The sequence below is a fragment of the Rhinatrema bivittatum genome, chromosome 6 (genome assembly GCF_901001135.1).
Source record: "Rhinatrema bivittatum chromosome 6, aRhiBiv1.1, whole genome shotgun sequence".
NCBI lineage: Eukaryota > Metazoa > Chordata > Amphibia > Gymnophiona > Rhinatrematidae > Rhinatrema > Rhinatrema bivittatum.
Window position 1 is genome coordinate 261110184 of NC_042620.1, and position 25414 is coordinate 261135597.

Sequence of the window (25414 nt, forward strand, 5' to 3'; positions counted from 1 at the left end):
CTTCAATATTCAGCCAACAGGCAATACTGAGCTCAGACAAGAATGTATTAACGCTAGTCTAGGGACTGGACTAACACTTACCAGTAAGCCCTGTAACACATGGTCATGCAGGAGGACCACAATGCAATCATTCGGCAGCCAACGGAGGGAAGCTGTCCTAAAGAAAAGGAAATTACCAGAAAAGTAGTCATTTCTCATTTCTTAGCCTCCAGTCAGGTGAATCCAGAACAACTGGGATATACCAAAGTATAGTCTCACTGAGTTGGGTTATTAAGTCTCCACACATCAATGAGCCCCAATGATGAAACAAAAAAATTTCAGTTTAATTCTTTGAGAATGCTGGGGTATTCTAGCCCCCCCCCCCCCCCTAGAATTATCCAGGATAAGAGAGATTGTTGAGAGTGATTTCAACCTCACTATCACATCTCCCTCCAGTATATCACTAAGCCGCTCCCCCAGGCTAATAAAGACCTCCCCCCTTGGTTGCTATTGGGTGAATACAGATTTACATGAGGAAGGATAGTATTCCCACCTTCAGAAATAAAAAAAAACGTCCTTTGAAGGTCTAAAACATCGATATGCAAGGGCCACTCAAGGCAATCTGCCACTTGAGGTGAGGAATGAGATAGCGCTCCCTCCCTACCCAAGGCATGGCACAGGTCATACCATCAAGAGGGGCAAGGGGGGTCTTTTTGAGTCTGGCCCTCTCAGTGATTTCAAATGCTGTGCAAGGGGGAAAGCAGGGGTCGGAGTGCCCAGAGGCGTGACAGATAGAGGTCAGCAATGTTTCTAGGAAGCTGGCAAGCTTGCCACACTCCCGGGGACCCTAACATCTACCTCCCACCTTTTCCCTAGCATTCTCCCCTGGAGAAGTGGGAAATGGGTGAATGGTGGGAGTCTGTGGGTGGCACTCTCTCTCAAGGCCACTGCAATGGCATTAGGCACCCTAAGTGAACTTTATAACCTTGTGCCTGCACCTACCCTTCCCCTCATCACACACAATTAAAAAAAGTTTGCATTTATAATAACACATTTTACATGAAAAAGGACATTGAAAGAATACTGAGCTAAAAATTACCACAAAATATCACAACCCTGCAGAAAAGCAAAAAACTCACTTGGAATGTATATGGTATTAGGCCTATTTGCAATGCATGTTGGGTATGGGTTTTACCTAGGGCCAGCAGGACTATGCAGCCGCCTAGGGTGGCGTGAGTGGGTGGGGTGCCATTTTAAAAAATGCGAAAGAAGGGGCAACAGTCATGGAGCACTTGCTAGGTATGGGGAGAGAGAGAGAACTGTAAGAGGGTGACCATAACTCTATATATCTACCACTGTCAGAGGGCACGTTCAACTCAGGGTGAGGGTGTGTGTGTGTGTTGGGGGGGGGGGGGGGGGGGCAGTGTTACATTGGTCTGCCTAGAATGCTACAGATCCTTGCACCAGCCTTAGTTTTACCCTCAGAAAGCCCAGAGTAAACTGAACTACAATTACAATCTAGTAAACCTCCCATACTAAAAGTAAAAACCTTAACAATGAAAAGATAGCACTTCAAATATTACACTAAGCCGTAAACCTCCAACACACCTTCTATTAGGAAAACAGAACAAGTCAGGCTGCTATAGATCCTTACACAGAAACTACACACTAGCAGAATATCTCACCTCAGTAATTGTTTGCACAGGGCAGCAAAAAAGCTAGCCCTGGCCCTGCTCAGCAGCACCCTGTGGTGAGACGCTGGAGGGGTTCCCAACTAGGGATGTGAATCGTTTTTTGACGATTTAAAATATCGTCCGATATATTTTAAATCGTCAAAAATCGTTAGAGGCGATATACAATAGGAATTCCCCCGATTTATCGTCAAAAATCATAAATGGTGCCGACCATACGGCCGGCGCCATTTTGCAATACGATTCGAGTGCAGGAGGTCGCTCCCAGACTCCCGCTGGACTTTTGGCAAGTCTTGTGGGGGTCAGGAGGCACCCTCAAACTGGCCAAAAGTCCCTGGGGGTCCAGCGGGGGTCCGGGAGCGATCTCCTGCGCTTGTGACGTCGGGGGACAGGAACCAAAATGGCGCCGGCGCCATTTCTATTAACGCACCCGTGGCCCGAGAGTGGAAGATCACACCGGGACCCCCCCACTGGACCCCAGGTAATTTAAGACATTTTGGGGGGGTTCGGGAGGATGGGGGATTTATTTTAAAGGGTCGGGGTGGGTTTTAGGGATGTTTTAGTGTGCCGGTTTTCCCGCCCTCCCCCGATTTACACGATTTAAAAAAACAAACAAACCGCGACGATCCGATTCCCTCCCCCCCAGCCAAAATCGATCGTTAAGACAATCGATCACACGATTCACATCTCTATTCCCAACTCTCCCAGTGACAAGAGACCCCCCATGGTAGTGAGTGGGAGGGAGGGGATGAGTGACAGAGGGAAGGGGAGGAGCCTGTGTGTGTGTGCCTGAGAAGGAGGGAGGGAGGGGTGAGTGACAGAGGGTAGGGAGAATGAGGAAGAAGAAGAGGGTAGAAGGGTTTTGTGAGAGAGAAAGTTTGTGTGTTCCCTGCTCCACGCCACCTCTTCTCCATTAATCCAATCTCAGGGTGACGGGAAATCAAAGGTTCCCAGGTGTTACTTCAAAACGTTTCTGGCAGCGAGAGATGTTTGTGTGACTGTTAGTGAGGCGACACCAGAATTTGAATTTTCTTTTGTATGGTGAGTTGAAGAGTGCATCCTTTTTGGGTACCTTAGCAGGGGCGACAGCAGAAGGGGGAGGCAGCATCTCATCCTATCCTATCCCTCGCCTCAGGCAGCAGATTGCCATGAGCTGTTCCTAACTGTTGGCATAAGTTACCGATAAAGTAAATCTCTGCTCCTGCTCTGGGCTGCCAACACACTGAACTACCTCCCACAGCCTGACATCATCATCAAAGGCCGGCTCAATGTCGCATGCATTAGCACGTCAAAGGAGACATCTTGGGTCTGGCCTTTATTGATGACGTCAGGCTGGGGAGGCAGCTCAGAGAGTTGGTCACATGGCAGCAGCAAATTTTCTGATGCACCACCAACTTCAGCAGTCACCCTACGCCCCTGGTGGAGACTAAATACTATTTTGTCACTGTCTCTGATGTCAAAACCATCTGCAAATCATTTCTACAGAAATTTCGGAGAAGCTAGAATGGAAGATGCTTACTAGGCTAGGATAACTGCAGCCAACGGCAAGGAATTGCCCATAATTGGCTGTATAGAAGCCAAAGTAGAAAGTTTTGGGCAGAGACTGAAGTCCAGAAGCATCTTCATTGTGAAAAATGACATTCAAACTGATCCAAAAGTTAAGGAAGAGATCCTGGGCATCTGGGCATGAACATCTTGCAGGATTTAGAGGGGCTATTTGAAAACTTGTCCACTCTTGTTTAACTACTCTGAGAAGAAAGGAGGTGTATGTGTGATTTGGGCTGAAACCAAGCAGCACCAAGGATCTGAAGCTCATAGAAACATAGAAATGACGGCAGAAAAAGACCAAATGGCCCATCCAGTCTGCCCAGCAAGCTTTCACACTTTAAATTTTTTTTATTTTCTCATTCTCGTCTGTTACTCTTGGCCCTTAGTAACCTTTTGATTCTATTTCCCTTCCACCCCCGCTATTAATGTTGGAACTGCATCTAAGTGAAATATCTAGCTTAATTAGTTAGGGGTAGTAAGCGCTGCAATAAGCAAGCTACACCCATGCTTATTTGTTTAACCAGACTATGTAATTCAGTCCTTGTTGGTTGTTGTCTGTATATAGATCCACTTTTCTTCCTCCCCCCCCCCCCCTGCCGTTGAAGCAGAGAGCTATGCTGGATATGCATTGAAAGTGAAGTATCAGACTGAACGTGAAGCTCAGACTGAGGAGTTGAACGTTGGCAATGTAATGCATATCTGAGCCTACAGCAGTCAAAATATGCTCCAAGTTCGCAACTGGCTAGCAGTTGTACATCAATCCTCTATCAAAGAGAGGCGAAATGGAAGTGCTGGACCTGCAGCAGAGGGAGGTCCCAAGCTCTGGATAAGGCCAGTCCTGGAGAAGCAAGGCAAGAGTTGGACCAAGTGAAGAAAATGGACCCTAATGCTCTAACAGGAGCGACATCAGAGATTTAGAGGAAGAGGACCCTCTTAATGAAGAAAGAAGAACCTGGAAGGAAAGAACTTTCTGACCAATGGGTGAGAGGCACTTTGAACCAGGGAGAGTTGGGGGTTCTCTTGGTGTGAAATTGGTACAGAGGCAACTATAGCTTTCAAGAAACCATAGAGAGAGATCCCCTAGGGTGCACAGTAGAACAATATGAAAGTCAATTACATATTGGGTTAAAATGAACTTAAATTGATTGCCTGAAACTCTGTAATGTTTTTTCTGATAATTCTTGAGTCAGGGGGAACTAGTTGCTGCAGTTTGTATGCTATAGTTTGATGTCTGAGTTTATGATTGTCTATACAGTTAATCTGGCTAGTTTTCACCTAGATATGAAATGAAGTTTGCAGTTGCTTGTTAACCTAATTTTACAGGGATTTATTTATTTATTTATTGTTTTTGTTATACCGAGTTTCATGATAGGCATCACATCAACCCGGTTTACAAATAACAAGGAGTGTAAAGCATAACGTAACGTAAAAAACAATATTTTCAATAAGAACCTTGAACTTTAAATACAGTGAATCAGAAAAAGGGAGAGGGAAAGTTACAAAAAACAAGGAAAATAAACTTGGGATGGAAGGGGAGAAATTGAACAGCACAATATTTACATTTCAGCCTATTGATACATTAGAATAGCAAGTGAAAAAATAAGACTATGAAACGGTACATAGGTAATCAAATGAATAAATATGACACAGTTGTGAATGGTAATAGTATGATAAATATTCAGCAGGAATTAGTGAGAGAGGGTTAGAGGTTGGTTGATTCGTGTTTACATTCCATTATTGCATACGAGTTAGTGCTAGTGAGAGGAGGTTTTATTCAAGGCTTGGAAATGCTTTTTTGAAAAGCCAAGTTTTTAGTCTTTTCCTAAATGTTAAAGAGCATGGCTCTTGTCTCAAATCAGGTGGGATCGAGTTCCAGAGAGCTGGACCTGCTGATGAGAAGGCTCTGAGACTCAAGGATTTATGTTGGTAGGTTTTGGCCTTTGGAATTTGGAGTGACTCTTTGTAGTGTTCCCTGATAGGCCTGGCGGAGGTGAATTTTTTAAGTGGTATTTGTAGGTCAAGTTGCGTGTGTTGGTTGATAGTTTTGTATATGATGTTAATGGTTTTGTACATGATTCTATAGTGGATCGGAAGCCAATGGAGGTTTTTGAGAATAGGTGAAATGTGGTCAATTTTCCTGGAATTTGTAAGGACTCTGGCTGCAGAGTTCTGAACCATTTGTAAAGGTTTGGTGTAAGAAGCTGGGAGGCCTAATAGTAATGAGTTGCAATAATCTAGTTTGGAAAAGATTATTGCTTGCAAGATTGTTCTGAAGTCCTGAGTGTGAAACAGCGGTTTTATTCTTTTCAGGATATGTAATTTGTAGAAGCAATCTTTGGTGGTTTGGTTAATGAATGTTTTGAGGTTGAGACGATTGTCTAGGATGGCTCCTAAGTCTCTTACGTGGGTTGTTTGAAGGAGTGTGGGTGGTTTAGGATGGTGGTGTGGCTTGATAATGTCAGGGGCCACATTAATTTTTATTGAAATGTCTGTTGTCTGTTGCAGAGGAATGCAAATGCCAAATGTTCCTTTTGAAAGTCAATATAAGGGTCGTTAACACTTTCTTGTGATGGTTATTATCTTTATTTGATGTCAGCAGGAGGGCTGGGAGCCAGTGCTTTATTTCCTATACTACACTGCCACCAACTGGATATTACCAGAAAGGTGGGACACTAGAATTTACAATAATTAGCTTTACCTGAAAATTCTGTTTACATTTGAACTAATGAAAGAGGGACACTAGAATTTATTATAATTATTTTACATGAAAATCCCATTTATATTCGAACTGATGAATTGTAAGCGTTTGCATTAGAGCTTGGGTGGGTTGATACCTGCTTGGAGCCAACCAGGGGTAAAGGATTGAATACTAACGAGCCTTTATAGTTAACAATGCTTTTGTTTAAAGCAGAGAAAGAGAGAGAGATACATGAGGTGAGACTTACTTGCCCTCCAGGTGGCTATTCATAGCCACCTGGAAAACCTGTTTCTGGTGGGTGAAATTTTTCTTGTAGACATTATCTGAAGAAAAGTATTTATCCAGCAGTACAGAGACAGATAGCGGTTTGTTATTTTGCAGCGAAGGAAAGTGATTTGCAGATATTCCCTGCCTTTGTTTTATTTTAAGCTAAATGAACTATATTAAGAATAGTTGCTTACGAGAGTATTATACTAAGTTGGAGAGAGTTCTCAGAATAGAAAGGGAATTTTTATTTGGAGAAGATTCCCAGAGCCAGTGCTGGAAATATCCCAGAACCATTTGCAACTGCTTCATCATCCATCTGGCATCATAAATTCCCAGGATCCAGGCTTCGATTCCTTTGTTAGTTATCTTAAAGATCTGAGTCTGCGTTGTAGAATTAGGATAAGAGAACAAGAGACGATGTATGGCTGTTGCATGCTAGGGTTTAAATTAACTATACATGTCGTTAGAGGTTAAAGTTCTACCTTATATTGACGTTGTTTGCTGGTTAAAACACACAGACAAAATGTAAGCTTATGCATAGGTATTAATTACAAGAATGAAGTATAAATTCTAGGAATCTAATAAATATTGAGATATTTGGTTGCTGATTGGTTGAAAGCGGGTTATCAATGTTTCCGGGTCATATTTAAAGTGCTAATTTCATCTGCCACACTCAGAGCTCTCGGGGTTTGGTCAATGATTGTAAGCTGTTTATTACTTTGCAATCAAATTGATAACATTTAAAAAAAAAAAGAGGAACTTTAACTGGCCTGAGCTGATTACAAAGTTTTCTTTAAGTTATTAACAGAGTTCAGCTGAGGTATACAAAGCCAATTTAGAGGCCTCCAGCAAATCCCCTGACGGTCTTTCTCTTGGGATTTTCCATACTGGACAGCAGAGACAATCTAAAGCAGAGGTTCTCAACCTTTTTTCTATCAGGACACACCTGAGAGATGTTGCTCACATGCGTGACACACTGAACACACAACCATCATGGGACTACATATAAGCATATGCTCTGCATCCACAGGAGTCCCCCACTTCCCAACAGTCGGGCCAATACAGTAAAATTCACGGGAGAGCCGGCGCTCCAAGGCGAGCGCCCACTCTCCTGGGCGCGCGATTTAGTATTGAAATGAGGGCCCGCGGTAATAAGGAGGCACTAGGGACACTAGTGCGTCCCTAGAGCCTCCTTATTGGCAGAAGCGGTGGCTATCAGCGGGTTTGACAGCTGACACTTAATTTTACCGGCGTCGGTTGTTGAACCCGCTGGCAGCCGCAGGTTCGGAAAATGGACGCCGGCAAAATTGAGCGTCCATCTTCCTACCCGCGAGCAGATTTTTTTATTTTTATTTTTTTTTATTTTTGGGGCCTCCGACTTAATATCGCTATGATATTAAGTCGGAGGGAGTACAGAAAAGCAGGGTTTTTTTTCTGCTTTTCTGTACACTTTTCCTGTGCCTGCCGAAATTAACTCCTGGCTTTGGCTTTCTGTATGGCGCAGGAATAACTGATAGGCCCATCAACATGCATTTGCATGTTGCAGGCGCTATTAGTTTCGTGGGGGGGGGGGGGGGGGGGTTGGCCATGTGTTTTCCACGTGCTATTACCTCTTACTGTATAAGGGGTAAAAATAACGCGTCCAAAATGCGCAGCCAAACGGGGACTAACAGTGCGCTTGGTCCCGAATGAGTGTAGAACAGAACTAAGACATTTCCCTGAACAATTCACCATACAAAACAGATATTCTGATTCTGGTTTCATCTCAATAACAGCATCACAAACTCCCTCTACTACCCAGTGCATTGTAAAATAATACAAACAAACCCCACTCTGTACAAGTCTATCAAACCTTCCTTATCTCAGCAGCACTAACTCCAAGAAATGAAAGAGCAATAGCCCTACCCATGAAAAGGCAGCAGTTCAGCACTGGTGCAATATAATATTGAGAAAATACAACAAATAAGGCTGATCCAATCCTCTAGTAAAGTTCCTCATCTCAGTCACAGACCTGCCTTCACCAAATATAGAATAAAAGACCACAAATTACAAATGTGGAAACAAAACCTGGAATGGAAACCCCAAGACCACCTTCTGCATGCAGTGCAAAACTGGAGACTAGAAACAAAAATATATTTCCTCCTACACTAAGCAAAGTTCAAAGAGAGAAGAAATGCATATTCTCCAAACTGACATAGTATGGCCCTTGTATCCAGTCACTGCCCTCCATGCCCCCAGCACCCCTCACTTCTCCCAACTACTCAATCGTCCCTTCACATGCTCATATCCCTGTCCAACATTCCCAACACCCCCACCCCACATCCTCTTCTCTGTGCTCCTCTCCCATTCAATTATTTCTGCCCTTCCCTCTTCCCTTCCCAGAATACTTTTGACCACTTCTTTCCTACCCATTCCTGCTCAGCATCCCCCACTACCCTCTACCCCAACCCAGCTGCCCCACACCTCCACCTCCATCTTTCTTCCCTGATCAGCAGCCCCAACTCCTCCCTCCTCTGCCTCTCCCTGCCCAGCATACCCTCTGACCACCTCCTTGTCACCCCTTCCTGATTAGCATCCCCGACCTCCCCTCTCCCCCAACCCATCAGGCCCCACCCTCCATCTTTCCTTCCACTTCCATCTCTCCTCCCTGCCCAGCATCCCTAGCCCCTCCTTCCTCCACCTCTCCCTACCCAGCAACACCAGCCTTCTTTCCCCCACACCCCTTCCTACCCAGCATCTCCTGACTCCTTATCTCCCAAGGCCTTCCTGCCCAGCACATTTTCCCCTCCTCCTGGCTCCCAGCCAGAATAAAAGCCTTCTGTCCAATCCAGCAGCAGATGAGGGCAAGAAGCATTGAGGAGAGGAAGAAGATGAGGCAGCAGCAGTGGAAGTCGGCAGTGGATCTACAGAGCATGCACCTCTCTCCCTCTTGCTCCTACTTTCACATCCTGGCCCTATGGGGGGTGAAGAGAGCATCACTGCAAGGCCAGGCAGAGGAAGATAAAGTTGGTGATATCTCGCTCTGATCTGGGGGAAGGAGGAAGGAGCAACCTCCCACTGGGCCAGGAAGAGGAGAAGGAAGCAAGAGCAGCTTCCTGTCATACTCCTGCCCAGACTGATGAGGAAGGAGCAGCCTTCTGCTGGCTCTGCGACCCACCTCCCGGGACTTCCCGACACAGCTGTTGAGAGCCACTGATCCAAAGTATTCAAGCACCTGAGCTTAAACTGAGAATTTATGCTAAAAGACAGCAGCGCCAGCAAGTCTGGTGCTGCGATTATAACATGGGGGGGAATCTGCGGGCCAGGCCGAGCGCAGCTGCTTCAGTTAAGCGGGAAGCAGGGTCCAATAAAAATTGGACATGGATGCCCAGCAGCATTCAAATTTAGCCAGTAGAGGGCGTTTCGTGCCACTTGCTAGCTAAGCAGCAGGAGAGAGTAGGGGCCTGACTTGTCGTCTGTAAAGAGAGAGGAAAATCGAGAAAAAGTTTTACAAAGCAAGGTAGGGCTCCATTATATTGAAGCAGTGATTATGGGGCGGATTTTAAGAGCCCTGCTCGCCGGTGCGCCTATGTTCAATAGGCCTACCGGCGCGTGCAGAGCCCCGGGACTCGCGTAAGTCCCGGGGTTTTCCGAGGGGGGCGTGTAGGGGGCGTGTCGGGGGCGGGGCCGAGCGGCGCGCCGTTTTCGGGGCAGGACGCGGCGTTTCGGGGGCGGGCCCGGGGGCGTGGCCGCACCCTCCGGAACTGCCCCCGGGTTGCGTCTAGGCGCGCCAGCGGCCCGCGGGGATTTACTTCTCCCTCTGGGAGGCGTAAATCCCCCAACAAAGGTAGGGGGGGGGGGGGGGTTAGGTAGAGGAAGGGAGGGGAAGGTGAGGGGAGGGCGTTAGCGAATTCCTTCCGAGGCTGCTCCGATTTCGGAGCGGCCTCGGAGGGAACGGAGGTAGGCTGCGCGGCTCGGCGCGCGCCGGCTACATGGAATCGGTAGCCTTGCGCGCGCTGATCCAGGATTTTAGCGGCTACGCGCGTATCTACTAAAATCCCGCGTACTTTTGTTTGCGCCTGGAGCGCCAACAAAAGTACGCCAATGCGCCGTTTTTGAAAATCTACCCCTATATGCTTAGGGGAAGGAGTAAGCAGCGAGGGCAGTAGCCGCTGAAATTATGCCTAAGAAAGGGCAGAGAGGTTCAGATGCCCCCACTCGGGGCCGGCCGCAGGCCCCGGTGGTTCCTTCTCCCCCCCCCGGTAGGCCGCGTATTCCACAGCGGGAGGACGTCAGTTCGAACGAAAGCGGCCCAGAGGCAAATGAGCCGGGAGAGACAGAGGTGGGTCGTGATAGTCGGCAGGAGCTGGCAGGCCTGGAGCAGCCTCATTTTCCTGGCAAGGCAGGCATGCTTGCGCAACCAGGCATGGCCGAACGGGGCAACATGCTCAGCCCCCCCTCTTCCCCTAAGGGGCTGGATGCTCAGGTAGTGTGCATCGGCACGGGGGTTGGATGAGGCCCAGGCAGGTGAAGAGATGACAGAGCAGGACAAGCTTGGTTCGGGAGCGGGGCGAACCCATATCATTGCTGCGGCAAGCCAGAAGGGAAATAGGCCAGCGAGGGGGCCCGCAATGCGGAGAGGAGCCTTGGCGAGTTCGAAGAGAGGAGGCAGCAGGATGAGTGCACCTGAAGCGGGACGTGGCAGACCGCCACTTCATGGAAGCAGTGGAGGTGTGCCCAGAGCTCGGTCGCAGGGACAGAGGCTTCAGGATGTCCATAACAGAGAGGAGCACCAAGCTTGCGGTGAGTGTGGTCACATGTATTCCTCACTGAAAGAGGTCGTCGTTAGGAACAGGGGCATCAGAGCGGGGCAGAATTTTGGACACTTAGGTAGGACCAGGGCACCGGGCAGTTGAGGTGGGGAGGCAGAGTCATTGGGGGCAAGGCCAAGAAGTGGTCATTTTTCGGGTGGAGACTCGGCTGGGGGAGACCAGATGGGTGTAGGCATGCAACCAGGATTCAACCTTCAGGGAGACCCAGACTGCAGACAGCAGGTTTCTTTAGCCGGGGAGGATTCCCAGCATAGGGCAAGGAGCCGGGTGGAGAGAGCTGGGTCTGGGCGAGATACTGCTGGTGGTATTTCTGTTTTTTCAGGCTTCGAGGACGAGGAGAGGCCGAGTACGTCTTTGAGGGAGAGCTGGAGGAATCGGCCAGAGGGGAGCTGCTGCATGGCGATGACACCACAAGGAGAGAACCAGGAAAAAGGAGCAGGGGATCCCATTTCTGGATCTTTGCATAGAGCGGGTGCAGGTAAAGAAGGTGAGGGGCACAGCCAAAGCATGCTGGCAAAACGAAGGAAGAGAGGGAGGGGCTCAGAGATAAGCTCCTCAGAGAGCTCGGACTCATCCACTACTTCATCTTCGGAGAGCGGGTCCTCGGGAAAGCTGAAGCGTCTCAGTGGGGCGGGCCCTAGTCAGGATATGGGTCATCCAGCGCTAGCGTCCTTAACGGAATTATGGGAAGGAGTTCCCAGAAGGTCGCACAGCAGAATTAGGAGAAGACTATATGTCAATATCTTCCGACTATTAGCAGGCAGGAGAGGGGATAAGACAGAGCGCAGGAAGGGTAAAAAGAAGAAAAGAGGTGATTATATGGGGCCCAAAGTTGCCAAGAACATTATCAACCGGGTGAGAGGTTTCCTCAGGTTAGCCAGCATGGTCAGCCACTACCAACCTTTATTAGCGTATGGGGATAGCATCCTCAGCGCTTACAAGGATTATGAAGGTTAGGCGTGGCTCAACTATGATGAACGTTTCAGGGAAAAAATGGCGGGAAATAGGTTCATGTCTTGGGGCACTCAGGACATAAACCTACAGCTCACCCAAATGAGGAACAAAAGTGCAGGGCCGGGAAAGTTAGAGCAGGGCATGACAGTAACTAGTGGGAATGGGGGGGTGGGGGGGTCACTGGTAGTGTGAAAGTCGGTTCATATCGCAGACCAGTGTCCACATCAAAAGGAAACGACTTGAGGGCTTCCCCCAGAGGTTCCGACGTCTGTTGGAGATATAACAGAGCTAATGTTTATTCCCAGAATGCAAATTCAGGCACGCATGTTCATCATGCAGCGGAGCGCACCCTGCGACTCGGTGCAATCAGGCGCAACAGCCCGCAGGTAGCAAAGGAGCCACCCAGGTGAAGCGCCCTCTTTAGGGATTAGGGATGCGTTCAGTACATCCAAAAAAAAAAAGGACGAATATAGCGATGTAATTAGGGGGATTAGTATGGGGCGATATCGGATGACAGAGGGTTTGGAGGGGGATTTATTTATTTATTTATTTATTTATTTAAAATTTTTATATACCGACATTCATCCAGGATATCATATCGGTTCACATTGTAACGCAAAAACAAACGCACGGCATGGCGCTTTACATTGAACAGTAAAAAACATGATAACAAGGCATTAACGAGAGGGGGGAACAATAATATGGGAAGTTTTGCAATAAAATTATATACAAGAATTGCAATTATATACATATGTACAAAAGAAAGAAAACTATGAGGTTAATTTTAATCAGGCTAGGAGATAAGATGGGGAAGAGAAGGGAGGAGAGCAAGGAAAGAGGGGGGCAGGGAGAAAGAAAAGAAGGTGGCGGAGAAAAGGGAGGGGAGAGTGGGGCGGTAGAATGGGAAACAGGGGAGGAGTGTGGAGAGTGGGAACAGTGGTGAGGTATAGTGAAAAATTAAGTGTATGCTTTTGCAAAGAGCCAGGTCTTGAGCTTCCGCTTGAAAGATTTGAGGCATTCTTCTTGCCGTAGTTCAACAGGCATTTTGTTCCAGAGGGTCGGCCCGGCTATCGATAGTGCACGGGCTCTTGTGGAAGTGAATTTATAGAGTTTAGGAGAGGGGATAGGCATGGTTGCTAGATGTGCTAGTCTGGTGGGCTTATTAGACTGGTGTAAACGGAAGGATTCATTGAACCAGTTCATTTCGGGATTGTATAGGGCTTTGTGGATGAGAGAGAGAGCCTTATATTGTATGCGGGAGGCTATTGGAAGCCAATGTAGGTCTTTTAGAACAGGTGTAATATGGTCATGTCTACGTAAATTGGTCAAGATCCGGGCTGTGGTGTTTTGTAAGATTTGAATGGGATGGATGGCATTATTAGGTAGGCCGAGGAGTAGGGAATTGCAGTAGTCGGTTTTGGCGAAGATTGTGGTTTGGAGAACTGTACGGAAATCGGGAGGATGTAATAAGGGTTTGAGTTTTTTTAGTGTGTGGAGTTTAAAGAAGCCGTCTTTTAGAATGTTATTTATGAATTTCTTTAGTGTGACGTGACCATCAAGAATGATACCCAGATCACGGACTTGTTGAGTAAATTGGAACTGAGGAAAAGGAGGGAGGATCGGTTGGCTTTGGGGTGAGATGAGCATAATTTCAGTTTTATTGGTATTAAGAGCAAGGTGGATGGAGGAAAGGAGATTGTTAATGGAATGGAGGGTTTCATTCCAGAAGTCCATGGTTTTTGCTAGGGAGTCAGTGATGGGTATAAGCAGCTGAACATCATCAGCATATATGTAATGAGGGAGGTTTAGACTGGAGAGAAAGTGACAGAGGGGCAGAATGTAAATATTGAATAGGGTTGAGGATAGGGAGGATCCCTGAGGGACACCTCGGTTGAGGGGGATGGCCTTGGATACGTGATTTCCTAGCTGGATTTTGTAATCTCTATTACTAAGGTAGGAGTTGAACCAATTGTGGGCAACACCTGTAATACCGATTTCAGTTAGCCGCTGTAGGAGAATGGGATGGCTAACTGTGTCGAATGCGGAGGAGATGTCAAGGAAGGCAAGAATGTATGATTGCCCTTTCTCAAATCCTTTGATAATGTGGTCTGTCAGGGAAAGTAAAAGAGTTTCAGTGCTATGAGATTTTCGAAAACCGTATTGTGCGGAGGCCAGGATATGATTTTCTTCTAGGTATTCTGTGAGTTGCTTGTTGACAGTTTTTTCAAGTAGTTTAGAGATGAATGGAAGATTGGATATGGGGCGATAATTAGCTGGATCAGAAGGGTCAAGTTTGGGCTTCTTTAGAATAGGTTTGACTATTGCCTGCTTCAGGGGGAGCGGCACCTGTCCAGAGCTAATGGATAGGTTGATGATTTTTGTTAAAGGTTTGGCAATGATGTTGGGTATTGTAAGAAGATGTTTAGTGGGTATGGTATCAGATGGGTGGGTGGAAGGTTTGGCTTTCTTGATAAAGGTTTCTATTTCTAATGTTGAAGTGCAGTCTAGGGAGGAGAGGGCATTGGTGTAATTGCTGGTTTTTGTTTGATTGATGTCAGATTCGAAGTGGTTGGTAGGATTGGCAGAGGAGGAGAACTTGGATAGCAAATTGTCGACTTTGGTTTGGAAGAATGTGGCAAGTTCTTCACATTTGGATTTGGCTACTACATCAGGGATGTGAGGGGTAGCTGTTTTAGTGAGAGAATTCACGTAATCGTATAATACTTTAGGGTTGTATTGGAATTGATGAATTTTGTTGGCATAGAAGTCTCGCTTTGTCTTGTTAAGTTTGTCACTATAGAGATTTAGGGAGGATTTAAATTGTGCCAGGTGCGTTTGTGAGGGATCCTTGCGCCAGATCTTTTCAGATTTCCGAAGGAGTTGTTTGAGATTTTTTAACTCTTGGGAAAACCATGGTTTCTTACTCTTGTTGTTTTGTGGGCAGACACTTTTGGATTGTAGGGGACAGGTGGTGTTGGCTATACTATTGGTGATGTCAAACCATGAGGTAAGCGCTGTGTCTGCATTGGTGAGCTCTAGGTGGTCAAGTTTGTTGGCGAGAGCCGATGTAAGGTCGTCTCTTGTGCAATTTTTTCTGTAGTGAATGGTTATGTTTGTGTTGTCATGGCAGGTGGGTGTCTTAATGGAAAGAGAGGTTTCAATGAGGTGATGATCTGACCAGGGGATGGGTGTGTGGGAAGGGTGATCAGTTTGTATGAGGGCATTGGTGAATAGAAGGTCGAGGGTATGGCCCGCCTTGTGGGTAGGAAAATGGATAGGTCAGGGAGATACATGGATGGGAGATAGGTCAGGGAGATGGGAGATAGGTCAGGGAGATGGGAGATAGGTCAGGGAGATACATGGATGTACGGGAGGGGTGGGGGAGAAGCGGGGGGGGGGGGGCATGATGCCATTTTCGTTCTAATGCTGTTCCAGCAGAGTACTGCCTGAGAAGGACATGTGGAGAGGTATACCCGGAATTTGACAGGACACAAAGGGAGGACGAGGAATGGGAGATGATTCACAGTTCGGTCACGCCATCAACTTGGAAAGCTTACACCAAAGGACTGATGGTAGTGTCAGGTTTCTTGCGAAACATAGGGCGCAGAGAGGGGGAGGTGACGGAACGGGACATTATTCAGTTCATACTAGGGGCAAAAAACGAGGGATATTCGTTGGCTAAGGTAAGGTCGCACCTGGCAGGTTTTGCTTTTTTCCAAAAGCTAGGCGGGAGACTGAATCCACTGAGCAGTTTTAGGGTGCGGAAAGTTTTGAGAGGTTGGCGGCGTGGTTTTGGGTATCTTGGGGATAGACAACGGCCAATTTGTTACGAGGATTTGGTGAGACTGGCGGAAACTTTGCCGATGTTTTGTTGGTCTACATTTGAGGTCATGTTGTTTAGGGTGGCCTTTTCCTGGGCTTTCTTCGGAGCCATGAGGATCAGCGAATTAGTAGCCAAATCCTGGTGGGACGCCAGAGACATGGGACTCACAGTACGAAACATAAAAATTTTTGATTTGATGGTTTGATTGTTTATCCCCAAGTCTAAGATGGACTAGACAGGAAAGGAAGCTTTCGTTACGTTAATGCAGGCAACCCAGGTTACGGCGTGTCCGGTCCGGCAGGCTCAGGAGTTTATGGTGTTACGCCCAGTTAAGGAAGGTTCTTTCTTGATCCAAGAAGATAGTACCCTATTGACGTGTTACCAGTTTGCCAAGGTTTTGAGTTTGGTTATCAGCAAAGCAGGCGGTGATGCTGGTTTTTATAGCTCATACTCATTCCGGATAGGGGCCGCTACCTCTGCAGCTGAAGCTGGCATGTCAGATACAGACATTAAAGGCATGGGGCATTGGAAGTCCACTGCCTTCCGATCTTACGTTAGGCATAACATTTTCTAAGGGGCGGGAGATATCCCGGATGGGAAATGGAAAGAACACGGAGAATTGGGAAACAAGGGTGGTATGGGGGGTGGGGGGAGGTTGGTGCACTTGCTAATTTTCTACATTTGTATTGCAGAGCATGTAGGGGTATGGCATTTCGAAGGATGTGCCTGGATAGTGGTCCTCTCCTCTCAGTGTTCCCACTGGAATGCCTCTAACTTCAGTTAGTCAGCTAGAGTGACTCACTGCTCTCTTGATTAACAAATGTTGGTACCTATTCAAACCAAGTCACACTACCTCAACACCTTTCCAAGGTGAGTAACATGTCCCCTTCGATAGTGTTGGCGCACATCACATGTTCCACATGATCAGTGTCCCAAATGGCTAGATGTATCTGCTGTGTTTGTAGTGGATGGAAAGGCTGCTCGGATAATATGATCTCTTATACTTGGACCTTTCTGAAAAGATATTAGAGCCTCATATTAGAGATCATATTATCCGAGCGGCCCTTCCATCCACTACAAACACAGCGGATACATCTAGCTATTTGGGACACCGATCATGAGGTATATTTGACATGTGCACCAACACTATCGAAGGGGACATATGACAACATCCCATTACTAAGATCATCTATAAAAAAAAAATTTATTTTTTTACCACCGATTGTAATTCTCAGAATGTGGTATATTTGCTTCAATGCACATGTCCCCAACTATATGTGTGGCACACTTCAAGACCAGTAAGAGTTCGACTAAGAGAACACCGGAGTCTATTATATACCAAAAAGTTAGATGCACCGATAGTCAAACATTGTTTACAAAACAATCACAGTTTTGTTCATCTTTGCTGGACCATTTTAGATGTCACTGGTTTGAACTAATACACAGGTGGCAAACATCTGTCCTCGAGGGCCACAAACAGGCCAGGTTTTCAGGATATCCACAGTGAATATACATGAGATAGATCTGCATGCTCTGCCTCCAATGTATGCAGAACTCTCTCATGCATATTCATTGTGGTTATCCTGAAAACATGATCTGTTTGTGGCCCTCGAGGACTGGAATTCACCACCCCTGAACTAATTCAATAGTTGTCAGTTCATTGGTTCATTCCAATGTTTCCCTCTTGTTTATTTGGTTAATGTCTGGTCCAACCAGTGTTTATAAATTTCAGTTTGTAAAATGGCGGATCCTAGTTGGAAATGCTAAAATCGCGGCATGATGATTGTCCTAAGGCTATTCTAACCAAGAAACATATGTACTTTATTCGATTTTATTGTATTTAGTTTTTTGGGGAGAGTCTTGCAGATATGTAAATGTCTAACTAGGCTAACTAGGGAGCAAGCGTGCGCCGGCGATCGGGCGGGGGGGGGCAGTGGCCCATGGCTGCTGTGATTCTGCAGAGGAGGGAGCGCTGGCAGATTGTCCCGCCCGTCCACCCGGAAGATGGATTGTTAAGAGAAATATTTGCAGAGTTATGTTTTGTCGCAGTGGAGGGGAAACCTGAGCCCAAGTTGTAATTGTAATACTGCATCGTGGGCAATAACATTGGGGGGGGGGATCTCGTGTAGTTGGGGGGGCTGCTACACGAGATGGCCAATGAGCTAGGGGGCTAAAGCTCAAGGCCGCGGCTTACTCTTGCTGGGACGAGGCAGGGTAAGGAGGCGGGAGAGATGGTATGCCTCATTACTGGGACGAGGTGCTTGAGGCACAGAACAAAGAACGGAGGGGGTTGGGGGGGTTCTGTTATTGTTACAATTCGCTGCATTTGTGAGGGCTCGAATTAGGAATAAACTGCGGCCTTTTTGTAAAGCCAAAAGTTGTATTGTGTTTACTGCGAGAAGGGCAAGATGGAGCCAAGTGCAGCTTCTTGCCTCCCTAAGTTAATACATCTTTGTAATTTTATTTTAGATTTTGATAATGTGCCTTTTTTGGCCCCTGAGGACGGAATTCGTCCAAAACACGAGTCATGTCAGGCTGGCAGATATTAGATTAAAGGAGATAAGTGTCTTTGGTTTTTTCAATGATTTCACAATAGCATAAATATATTGTTTAAAAGTAGTATGAGACCTATGATTATAACATTTAAACAGGAGATTGATCACTTTAAGTGGCTGTCGAAGGTTATGATAAACCTTAATTAAATGAATCTAAAAATTATTCACCCATTTTATATATGAGGTCTCAACAGCACTTGAATGATTGAGTTTCCTTCTTGTATGGCTCTGGATATACTTTGATACATTGTATGCCGTACAAAATTCAGTTCCTACTTAAGTTCCTTCAAATCAAAGAACCTCCAAATCCTCCTCGTCTACTCTCTACCAGGAATCCTTAAACACAGTCTATCCCCACTAATAGAAATCATCGCCAACGATATTGACATGGACATCCCTGCAATAATACTGGGCGACTTCAACATACATATGGACCGTTCCCCCCCCACAGCCACCTGCCAACTCCTCACTGACTCCATGAATGCAATCGGATTCAAACAAATAATAAAAGCCCTCACCCACAAACCAGATCACACATTCGACCTCATCTTCACCAAGGAAAAAATCTCAAAATACACACCGCCAACAGCAACCGCAATTTCCTGGTCAGACCATAAACTAATCCAAACCAACTTACAACTAGTAAACCCCACCCTGGAACCAAAGAAGCACAATAAATTAATCTAATTCAACAAATCATGCACCAGCGAAGTCTTAATCAAAATGTTTCCAAACTCTCTGAAATCCCTAAACACAACGGACACAAACTCCGCCATAGACTCATGGCTCAACATCAACACGAATTCGTCAGAATCAAATGCCCACGCATCAGGAAAAAACTCAAACCATCCACCAAGCAGAAAGCGCCATGGTACAACCCCGAACTGAAGAAGACCAAACTCCTTCTAAGACAAGCCGAAAAGAAGTGGAGACGAGACCCCACTCCCCAGCTGAAAGACAGTTTCAGGACCATACTGCCCCTGCAATTTCCCCTTGTGGGGCTAGGCTAGGCTCCATTCCCAAAACAGACATAGATAAAGCCAAACGCAATTACTATGCTGTGAAAATACATAACCATGAATTCAACCCCAGAACCCTCTTCGCATATGTTAACAACCTCACCCAACCAATTCAAAACTCACTCAGAACAGCCAATCAGACAAACACCAGTGACGAACTAGCCCAATTCTTCAACAAAATACTAAATCGAATCACAAAAAACCCCAACGCAAACATCGAGGTTACAACAGAACCACACACAAATAATGACAAATGGACACATTTCGATTACATTGCATCAACTGAAATTGAAACAATCATACAAAACATCAATCCTGCATCTCATCCCATTGACCCAATTCCTATAAAATTCCTTAAACAAATACCGAATCACATAGCCAAATTAACCTTTCACTCGACCAAGGCATTTTCCCCAATAATCTAAAATGCGCCAGCATCAAACCAATACTCAAAAAACCTCACCTCAATGAAACTGATCTAGCAAACTTCAGACCAATCTTGAACCTACCCTTCATAGCCAAGATCCTCAAAAAAATTGTGAATCGTCAACTCTCTGAACACCTGAACACCCACAATATACTCTTCCCTGCCCAACACGGTTTCAGAACTTCTCTCAGCACCAAAACACTACTACTCTCCCTCTCAGGCACAATCCTCAGAGGACTGGACTGTGACACCTCCTATTTACTCATCCTCCTTGACATATCGGCGGCATTTGATACAGTCAATCACAAAACGTTAATACATAGACTAAAATAAATCAGACTTCGAGGCACAACGCTCAGCTGGTTTAAATCCTACCTATCCAACAGGTCATACAAGGTCAAATTCAACGACACTGAATCCAAGCAAATCCCCCTCCCCACAGAGTACCACAAGGCTCATCCCTATCCTCCACATTGTTCAACATTTATATGACCCCACTGTGCAAACTCCTAAACGAAACAGGACTACTGCACTATGTATATGCCGACGATGTGCAAATCTTACTCCCAATCAAAGACTCCACTGAGCACACACTAAAGCTATGGAACTCTTACCTAACTTCAATAAAATACCTACTCTCACAACTATCCCTAACTCTCAATCACACCAAAACACAAATCCTATAATATCCAACAAACCCTCCCCACCCCCTTCACTGACCCCTCCACACTCCTACTTACAAACCAAACACTCTCCACAGTAAAGAACCTTGGTGTTGTGCTAGACAACCAATTAAACTTCAAGAAACACATCAACAATTTGCTGAAAGACGGATTCCACAAACTCAAAATCCTAAGAAAACTCAAGCCACTTTTATACCCACAAGACTTTCAAACAGTTCTACAGGCTCTTCTCTTTTCCAAACTCGACTATTGCAATGCCCTACTACTAGGTCTCCCAGCCTCCACCCTTAAACCTATCCAACTACTCCAAAACGCCACTGCCAGAGCTCTCACAAACAGCAGATCAGACCACATCACACCCATCCTCAAAGACCTACACTGGTTACCCATCCCTCAGAGAATACAGTACAAGCTCTAACCATCATCCACAAAATTCTCCACAACGACAAAACCAACTGGCTGACCACCCCCCTTCACCTCCACACTCCCACAAGGAATCTGCGCTCCTCAAACTCTGGCCTTCTACAAACACCGTCCCCGAAAGCTACTCAATGGATATCAACAAGGGAATGAACACTATCAATTGCCGGTCCCATCCTATGGAACAAACTCCCCACAGAACTAAGAACAGATTCATCCACCCAATCATTCAAGAAAAATCTTAAGAACATGGCTATTCCGCAAAGCCTTCCCAACAACAAACACGAACTATCCCCAAACTAGGCCCTAACCCCTGCAGTTAGGGAAAACACCACCTACTACTACCACACCTGTAAATAACTATCTATCCATTCAATAGCCATGATGCTCTCCTTAATACATTATATCCACTCCTTCACGACCTATGTAACATATTACCCATGTTACTGTTACAGATACACCCTATATCAAATATTTTTTGTTACTATTATTGTTTTTAAATCATGTTACTGTTTCTAGTCGTTCCCTATACCAAACAAAAGGAAATGCTTGACTTCCTGCACCATTAAGTTGTATGTAAACCGATGTGATATGTAAATCAAACATCGGTTTATAAAAACAAATAAATAAATATTAGTTGAAAAATAAAACAGGCTGAGCAGGAGAGTGAGAAACCATGACTTGCTGGGTTCCATGGAAAAGAGACTGAAAGGGCCCCTGCAATTTCCCCTTGCGGGGCTAGGCTAGGCTCCATTGGATGACACCACCCACTTGTGGGGATTGCCATCCCTCTTGCCCTCAGAGAAAGTTCATAAATGCCTGCTTCATGGAATCGCTTGCCCGAGAACTGATGAGAAGGGGGACTTACTTTACCTCTAGTTGACAGTGAAATGCAGGACTAACTTGACTGGACTGCCATACTGTTTGCTCTCAGAGAATAAAATAAATTCAAAATGTTAAATGACAAAGTTGTAAGTTTAATAAAACATGGTTTGCAAAAGGAACAATTATGTACTTTAAATGTCATCCTTGATGTTCTGCAACATGTTTGGATCCCGAACCACAATGTTTTGTTTCTTTAATGATTAAGAAACAGAAATCCAGGCTTAGCTTGTTGAGAACAAATACTGTATTGAATGGGCTGGGATAAAAGATGATATTTTACAAGAAAATATGCAGGCAATAGAACCAAGAACATGAAAAAAATAAAGAAAACTGTAAAATTAGGAAACAGCTTTCATTAAAAAAAAATAAATATTTAGGAGGGAGAAAATCTTTGAGATATTAGATGTGGGTAAAATTAACATTATTACATTTTGGAATTGCTGTCTTTTCCTTGTGCTGTACTTGGGTCCTGGTTGGTAAAAGGAGAAACTCTCATGGGTGACTGCACGATCCCTAAGGGCCCAACATGGTCTTAAAGAGGCATGCCCTGGGCTAGGATCAAATGCTTGTTGAGAAGCAAAGGGGAAATGTTGAAGTCCATAGATAATGTAGAGGAGAAGGCTAGGATTCTTCGCTTTCATTGCGTTTCAATTTTATCCTTTTTTTTTTTTTTTAATTTAAATATTGATTCAATTCTTGGGGACCTCTTAAGGTACTGACTCCAAGCTTAGCTTGGAGAGAAAGTTCTAGTCATCCTGTGTCCACAGTTCTGTTTCGGTCATGGGTTGAGCTAAACTGGATCTTTAGAAGCTCCCATTCTTCCAACTGCATTTGGATTCCTTTCTCAAGTCCCCAAAATTCTTTGCTTGCAGAAAGGGTCAGCTTCAACTTCCAATCACAGTTTGTCTGCATCCCAAAAAGATGGTCATTCCAATATTGAAAACAGAGGATGGAGATCAATAGTAAGAGCTCCAAAATGGAGCTGTGAGGGTAAGAAAAATGAGAGTAATTAAAAAGGAAAAGCTGATTCTTCAGGATGCAATGTTGGTCAGGATGTTCGCCTAGGGAATGGCAGGAATAAACAGAAGAAAAATATAGTTGAATTTTCATTAAAAACTACTAATTTGCTGCAATTCAGTAGTAAGAATAGTTTGAGTTATTTTATTTCAAATTCTTATATACTTCAATATTCAAATACTATCTGGCCAGCATGGTGTACAACAATAAAAATCACATAAAACAGAAGTAAATAAAAACAAAAATTATAAAAACACAAATTACTTTGCTGTAATCAAATGACCCAATAACTCAGAAACTCATTATGAGCAAGACTACTACAAGAACAGTCTCCAGTTTGAGTTGGAGAATGGGGCTCACTTATGTAAGGAGCTAATGAGTCTCTTTGTCACCATCTGTGTGTTATTATGCGTAGCTGGCCAAGGATTTGGAGTGTACCTCCCTCTGGTAGATCATAAAAATATACTTTGCAGCCAACAGCAAGCAGGATGTCAAGGAGGACAATAGTTGCTACAGTAGCAATTGTAATTATCTGGCTGTCAGCTCACATAGCAGGCCAAAAGGTAAAGACTAATACAGACCCTGAAAGGCACATGGCAAGTATGGCTACAACCCATACATCAGCAATTAGAACATATTGCAGAATAGAAGGTTAAGCAAAGATGAATCCACTATTATGATGGCTAAGTGAACAGAGTAATGGAGACAGGCAGATTTCATCCCTCTTCAGAAAAGTAGGCTAGAGAGAAGGCTGTAACTTTAAGTCTGCTCTGGGTTGTGGAAAAAAGTTAATGGAATCACTACTGAAAAGGACAGTGGAATATCTTGAGCTCTAAAGATTATGGGGTCAATTTTCAAATTCTTTTTTGCATAGTCTATGGGCACTCTTTATCTGTGGACTATGCACATACTTTTGCTTTGAAACTTGCCTAGTTGGAAAGTACCCATGGGCATTTGCACCTGTTTTTTCTGCGAGTACTGTTTTTATGGAAAATGCACATATAGCTGAAAATAAAATTTAAGCACATTATTTTCCTCCCGTTATGTGCTTCCAGGATCACCTCCTCATAGTGCAGCTAAAACGCACATATATTTTAGCAGTGCCGAGGACAATTTTTAGCTGATTTATATGGGTAAAATGTGTTTCACTTGAGTAATTAGTTTTGAAAATTGCTAGCGCCATTTTGTGAGTGAGGCAGCATGATTTTACCAGAAGGAAGTCCTGTCAAACAAATATCCTTTTTTCTTTTGACTGGATGACCAGGAAATTAAACTGAAGAGAACAGTGAATGTGACTGCTTAGATTTCAGTAAGGCTTCTGACACAGTCCACTCAAGAGGCTCATTAACCAGCTGCACAGTGTCAGAGGTCAGTCCTAAAGTGGTAAGCTGAGTTAGAAACTGGTAGTGAGATACATAACTGGAGAAATTACTTACCTGAGAATTTTGTTTTCCTTAGTGTAGACAGATGGACTCAGGATCAATGGGTTATGTGCTCTCCTGCTAGCAGATGGAGACGGAATCAGGTTTCAAAGCTGACGTCACCCTAGATATACCCCCCTGCAGTGACCTCAACCATTCAGTATTCTCTTCAAAAGCCATTGTGGATATACAATTAAAAAAAACCAAACCATAATTAGAATTTGGATACAATTTTATAACTTGATTAAAAACTTGATTAAAAAACTGGAGACAGCAACTGTACTCAACCAAAAATAAGCGCTGAATCCCAGCAATACTATAGATGCTCTGAACTAGGGATAGGGCGATTGCTTACCCATAATCTCATGGAATCGAGATTCACCTCATGGATGATTCCTTGGTAGCATTCATGAGCAGCCGTGAGCGGGATGCTGAGTCCATCTGTCTACACTAAGGAAAATGAAATTATCAGGTAAGTAATTTCTCCATTTCCTAGCGTGTAACCAGATGGACTTGGGACCAATGGGATGTACAAAAGCTACTCCCTAATGGGGTGGGAGGCTGCCCGTAGTCTTGTTATCACCGCCCTCGCAAAGGCTGCGTCTTCTCAGGCCTGGACGTTCAGGTGATAGAACCTGGAGAAGGTTTGCAAGGAAGACCACGTCATTACTTGACAGATGTCGGCGGGAGACAGTAGCTTAGCTTCCGCCCAGGATACTGCTTGGGCCCTAGTGGAATGAGCTTTAACCTGAAGGGGTAAAGGCTTCCCTGCCTCTACCTAAGCTCCCGTGATCACTTCCTTGATCCAGCGAGCTATGGTAGCTCGTGAAGCCACTTCGTCTTGTTTTCTTCCCCCGTGAAGAACAAACAAGCGGTCTGTCTTGCGCACCGGTTCTGTATGTTCCAGATACTGTACTAAAAGCCTACTGATGTTTAAGTGGCATAAGAGGCGGTAGTCTTCCGTGTCCTTGCGTCTATCCGGGGACAGCAAGGAAATGGTCTGGTTCAGGTGAAACTCAGAGACTACCTTTGGTAAGAAAGAAGGGACGGTGCGAAGCTGTACTATTCCTGGAGTAAATCGGAGGAATGGCTCCTGACATGACAGCGCCTGTAGCTCAGAGATGCGATGAGCCGAGCATATCACCTGCAAGAATATAGTCTTCAGTGTTAACAGGCGCAGAGACAGACTGCGCAGTGGCCTAAAGGGAGGTCCTGC

The 25414-nt window shown here is 45.2% G+C and overlaps 1 protein-coding gene across 1 annotated transcript in view; it reads right to left on the reverse strand.

The window, feature by feature from the left end:
* Positions 1–22395: 22395 nt before the first annotated feature.
* The window catches only part of KIF22 (kinesin family member 22), a 119559-nt gene continuing 116540 nt past the window's right edge, over positions 22396–25414 (reverse strand). Inside the window, exon 14 of the mRNA XM_029606988.1 lies at positions 22396–22821. Within this exon, the coding sequence (XP_029462848.1) occupies positions 22792–22821 (30 nt within the window). The 3' untranslated portion in view covers positions 22396–22791. The remainder of the gene's footprint in view (positions 22822–25414) is intronic.